At 52.2% G+C, this 5,374-nt stretch overlaps 1 protein-coding gene across 1 annotated transcript; it reads left to right on the forward strand.

Annotated features, from left to right (window-relative positions):
* The first annotated feature begins 590 nt into the window (after positions 1-590).
* On the forward strand, positions 591-4,858 carry LRIT2 (leucine rich repeat, Ig-like and transmembrane domains 2). Its single transcript, XM_049809706.1, has 3 exons — positions 591-775; positions 1,170-1,951; positions 3,458-4,858. The coding sequence occupies exons 1-3, from the start codon at positions 666-668 to the stop codon at positions 4,267-4,269; spliced, it is 1,704 nt and encodes a 567-aa protein (XP_049665663.1). The 5' UTR covers positions 591-665; the 3' UTR covers positions 4,270-4,858.
* The last annotated feature ends 516 nt before the right edge of the window (positions 4,859-5,374 follow it).

Genomic DNA, 5,374 nt, shown 5'->3' on the forward strand with positions numbered 1-5,374 from the left:
TCCTGGTCCCCTAGGTTAGAGGTTAAGTAGGTCCAGGCTAATCTTGATTTGTGACCCAGCTTCACACGTACTGGCAGGGAGGTTAAGCCCTTTTCCATTGGCACGCTGCCTTCTGCGGGCTGTAATGAAGCCCATACACACTAGATGGCCCCAGGAGAACGCAGGACTGCTTGGAAATTGCAACCAAACCCCGCTATTTTGGATTAAAAAAAGGTGATAAATAAATTAGGTTACTCCAAGTCCCATCTCATAGAATTGTTTAGACTGAGTTTGCCAAGGTGACCAAAAGGCAATTGGCACCTGTGTTATGGGGAAGCTGGAGAATAGCACTGGAATTTTATATTTATACAATAGAGATAGGCCTGGTTAATTACTTGTAAGGGCTTGGGAACAGAAGTGATTTTGGCTCCATCTTACCAACCAACCAAACACGTCCGTCAATCAGAATCCCCACAGCTAAAGAATAAATGCCCAGGGGTGGTCCCAGGGGTGATTTTTAGCACTTTGACACAGCCTATGAACCATATTACATGTCTTCTCTAGGGTCGGGTCCCCAGCAGGATTTATTTCTGCGTCAAGGAAGATTACAGCTAATAGGATTTGCTTCTTGGAGGCTGTTGGCATGTTTGGTGCAAACCCTGCACAGTGCTTTCTTAAAGGAGAATATGGACCCTATTTGTCATATTTTTCTTCTTCTTCTGGCCTTCCACAAGATAAACCCATCTGTTTCATCTTGTGTCACAGGATGCTCTTGTTCTCAAGACAGCTTTGGAAGGTAAGAATGCTCATTACCCTAGTTGTAGCACCAGCAAAGCAGCTCACAGGGTCCCAGTACATATTTGCTGATGATGTGAGCACCAAAACCAAGCAGATGGCTGCATGATATGCCTCCTCTAATACTTGAATAGTACTAGCCTGAGCATAGAATGCCATTTCTCTTATTTCCCTGAGATACGTAGTTGCATACATAGCAATTTTTATGATATCTTAATTGTATTCTTTGTGGGAAAATGGCTGTAAAACCCAGGGAAGGATGGCTGTATGGCTTACGTGTGCCCTGCATACAACACCTTATAATTATTCAAGTGCTTGTAGATCTATATAGGGAACTGGTTTGTTAGCCATGAACATAGTGTGTGACCTGGAGAATTTTCTGGTTTCCTCCTTAGGAGTTTGCTCTGCATGTCTGCACTGCTGAGACAGATCCCAGCAAACATCCCTCAGGACATCCGGAAAATTAGAATAGAAAATTCTCACCTAACAGAATTGCCTCGTGGGTCTTTTGAGAATGTTAGTGCCTTGGAGTATCTCTGGCTCAATTTTAACAACATCACTGTGATGCACATCAAGAGCCTAGAATATCTGCCAGCTCTGAAGGAGCTGCGCTTGCAAGGGAACAAATTAAGTTCAGTGCCATGGACAGCATTTCAAGACACCCCGGCTCTGAAAATCCTGGATCTGAAGCACAACCGGCTGGATGTCCTTCCAGAACACGCGCTCCGCTATCTGCCCAACCTGACCTATTTAGATCTATCCTCAAATCAGCTTACTGTCATATCCAGGGATGTCTTCTACAACTGGCCCGTCTACCAGAGAAGCCAGAGGGCGGAGGGGCAGATAGAAGCTATTTCCAATGCCGTCCTGGCCCTTCATGACAACCCCTGGATTTGCGACTGTCGCCTGCGGGGATTTGTCCAGTTTATCAAGTCGGTTGGCCCACCTATTATTCTGATGAATTCCTATTTAACTTGCTCAAGCCCAAAATTCAGGGCAGGGAAGTTTTTTCATGAAGTGGAGCTCAACAGCTGCATGAAGCCCCTGACCTCAGCCCTTGACACCAACCTGACAGTCCCGGTGGGGCTGAACGTCACTCTGACCTGCTTTGTGCAAGCCAGCCCTTCCCCGGCTGTCTGGTGGACCTATGCGCTCAAACTTTTAAGGGCATTTAATGGTAAGAAAAGCTTTTTCTTCTTTTTTTTTTTTTTTCATTAAAAATTTATGTTCTGCTATTCTACTTACATAGGCCTTCAGGCCGTCACAGTCACCACACCATCTCTCAGCCCCTTTAGAGCATCACAGTTATTGTGGTGGCAATAATCCAAATAATCTTAATCACTCTATGTGTCTAAGCATGCCTGACCCATATGAGAAGAGCTGCTTCAAGCAGGATATCAGTCAAAGGTGATGGCCCCATTTTTACACAATTATTTTATGTGTGGATATTTAGCTCTTTCATCATGACGCATGATGTGCAAGAACTAGTAATAATACGTCAGTCATACACCTATAATAAATATGTCATTATCTAGACACGCAGGCATAGTTACACTATATATTATATAATACACACATATATGCACACACAGTCTATATAATTATATTTGTACGTACATGTGTGTTTGTAGGAGTGCGCGCGCGCGCACACACACACACACACAGAGTTGTATGTTTCTGTACTATTCCCATATGTTCTTTCAAGAAATACCCACACAAACCAGAAAACCCTGCAGCCCTGTTGCCTGTCTGTGTCCATTCATGTTCTACAAGCAAAACAGAGCTTGTCATTCTCCATAAGCCTTGCTTATTTACGTTTCTAATATGAGGCCTTTCCCTCCCCATCCAGCTTGGCTCTTACATGCTCTCCCTCACATTTATTTTTACTGAGAGCCTTCAATAGCACAAATTGCTATTTTCATCAGGTAAGCTAATAATGCATGCAGTCACCGCACAGGTTACGTGTGTTCCTAATAAGGCAGCTAGCTAAATAAGATAGCATTAGCCCTTAATCCTGGACTGATATTTGCTTTACTTGCAGTGTTGTAGCAGCACTTGTGCATCTTTCCACAAGCACATACTGAATTAATTACACACAGGCTTTTCCCGACCACAGCCACGCAGTCCTGTTTGGATAGACGACAGGGTGTTTCATACTGTTCTTAAAGCTGCATCTCACTTCCAGCCCAACACCTCCTGGCTCTACACACCTCTTTTTGGCCCGAGCCTCTTGAGACCGACGTTTTTCTGTACTCCATCCTAATGGAGGACGGAGCGCACGTCCAAAATGCAGCTGTGCCTCCTGCGCCTCAGTGGCTGGCTCTCCCTGCCTTGCCCTGACCTGAGCATGCTGACGGCACATGGGCGGCTTGGCCTTTGCCCGCGGCAGCCTCCCCAGCGACTTGCACTGGGCTGGGGGGTCGAACGCACTCCCTCTCTCCCATGCTCGGGTGTCCCAGTGCGTTTATCGCCTTTTGGCCCGGATAACGCTTTGCTGATGAGCTCTGTGGGGTTCGGTGCGCTCCTGCGTCCCTCTTCTGCTTTCCCTGGGCAGGGCAGGTCCTGCCTGGCCTCCATCCCACACCAGAGTGGTCTTGGGGCTGCCCCAAGGGCATGGTGGCTCCCTGCCTTCAGGGGCAGGAGGGGGCCGCCGCCTGCTGACACAACTCCCCTCTCCCCGCAGTGTCCACCGAGCCTGTCGGCGAGGAGACCATCCGCTCAGAGCTGCTGATCCCGGCCGCACGGCCAGCGGACGCCGGCAATTACACCTGCACGGCAGCCAACTTCTTGGGCAACACCTCGGTGGCCATCACCCTCCGTGTGGGGTCCCCGTGGGTGTCCACCACGCCCCTGGGCTGGGCCCCCATCGCCCCTGCCGAGCCAGGCGCCCACGTAGAAGTGCGCATCGCCAAGCAGACCGTCTACGGCATCACCCTGGAGTGGTTTGCGGCGGCAGCGGCGGCGGCGGACCCGGGGGAGACCTGGTACACCCTCCTGGTGGGCCGCTACGACGCCGCCCAGAAGGACGCCATCTACATCGGTCCCGGCGTCAACACCTACTCGGTGACCGACCTGCTGCCCGCCACCAAGTACGAGGTCTGCGTGGCCGTGCGCAACCAGGCGCCCCGCAAGGGCCAGTGCGTCGTCTTCGTCACGGGCAGCGACGTCAGCCAGCTGGAGCAGCGCGAGAAGCTCATCCACATCGTGGTCATCGTCTGCGCCATGGTGCTGGCCGTGCCCGCAGGCATGTACGCCTGCACCGCCGAGGCCCGTCCCGGCTGCCTGGCTCGCTGCCCCGGCGCCTGCCCCCGCCGCCGCCACGGGGGCCAGGCGCAGGCTGCCGGCAGCAAGGAGAGCACGCTGGACAGCCTGCCCGCCGGCAGCGAGGACGGCCTTTGCCGCCCTGAGGGCGGCCGTGGCGCCCGGCGGCCTCCGGCCCGCGAGGAGCCTGGCAAGACCCGGCCATCCCACCGGAACAGCGCCGACCTCTACTAGCCCGGCCCCCCGCCCGCCCCGCAAAGGCGGCCGCAGCGGCACGTTGTACGGACGACCTCGAACCTCAGCGCACGGTGGTCTTCTTGGGCGACCACGCGAGGAAGGCTCTGCGCTGCAAGGACTTGGCGTGCGACTGGGGTTCACAGCAGGCTTGGGGAGCCCCGGGAATGGGGGTACCCAGGGTGCGTGGCTGTGCCCCCGCAACTCCGGGCTGCCGCTGCAGCACTGTCGCGGAGCGACGCACGCGGACACGCAAGAAAACAAGCATTAACAAAAAACCCACCCCAACAGCAATAGCGATGCGCGTGGCAAAAGGCCTAAGGCCTCCCCTTGCTCACTTGCGCGGGCGAGTCTTTCTGTCTTTTTCCCAGCTGGGGGGTTGGTGGGAGGGTTGTCTGCGGCTCTGCCCTGTGCTGGTGCCGGTTTCTCCGGTGTGCTGCCTCACAGAAACAGGACGGGGGAGCCAGGGCAGGGCTGCGCTCATAACCAGCAACAAAAAGTAGGGAAGGAGTGGGTCAACGTGATGGAGCTCTTGTGTTCCACTTGGAGAAACACTTTTTTTTGATCAGGGGTGTTGGGTGTTGGTTTTGGGGGGTGTGTGTGTGTTTGTTTGATTGGTTTGGTTTGCTTTGTTATTTTGTTTCCTTACCCCTCCATAGGGTTTACACAGCCCTAAGAGGTTTACAGCTTCTATTGTACCACAACCAGGAAAACGTGAGGGCTTACTGAACACCAGCATAAGATAGCCGCAGCACAGGGTTTGGGTTTTTTTTGAGTTGTTTTCGGTTTTTGCTTTTTTTCACTAGGGAGAAGGGGAGAGCCTTTTACTTGTGTCCAAACATATCTTAGAGGTCCATTTTAGCACGCATGCACACACAGACACATATATACCTAACGCCTCTTGCTACACAAGTGGTGTGTTGATATATTCTTTTTAAAGTTAAGAACAAGAGCTGGTGAAAAAAATGAACAGTATTTGTTTTGCAGGCAAACACTCAACTGCTGTTTCCTCTTCCACCTTCCCCACCACTTGTCTGCTTTTCCCCAGGACGGCACTGTGACTGCGGGCTGATGTGGTGGGTGACAGGGACGCTCAGCCTGAGCC

Source organism: Accipiter gentilis, chromosome 9 (genome assembly GCF_929443795.1).
Source record: "Accipiter gentilis chromosome 9, bAccGen1.1, whole genome shotgun sequence".
Taxonomy (NCBI): Eukaryota; Metazoa; Chordata; class Aves; order Accipitriformes; family Accipitridae; genus Astur; species Astur gentilis.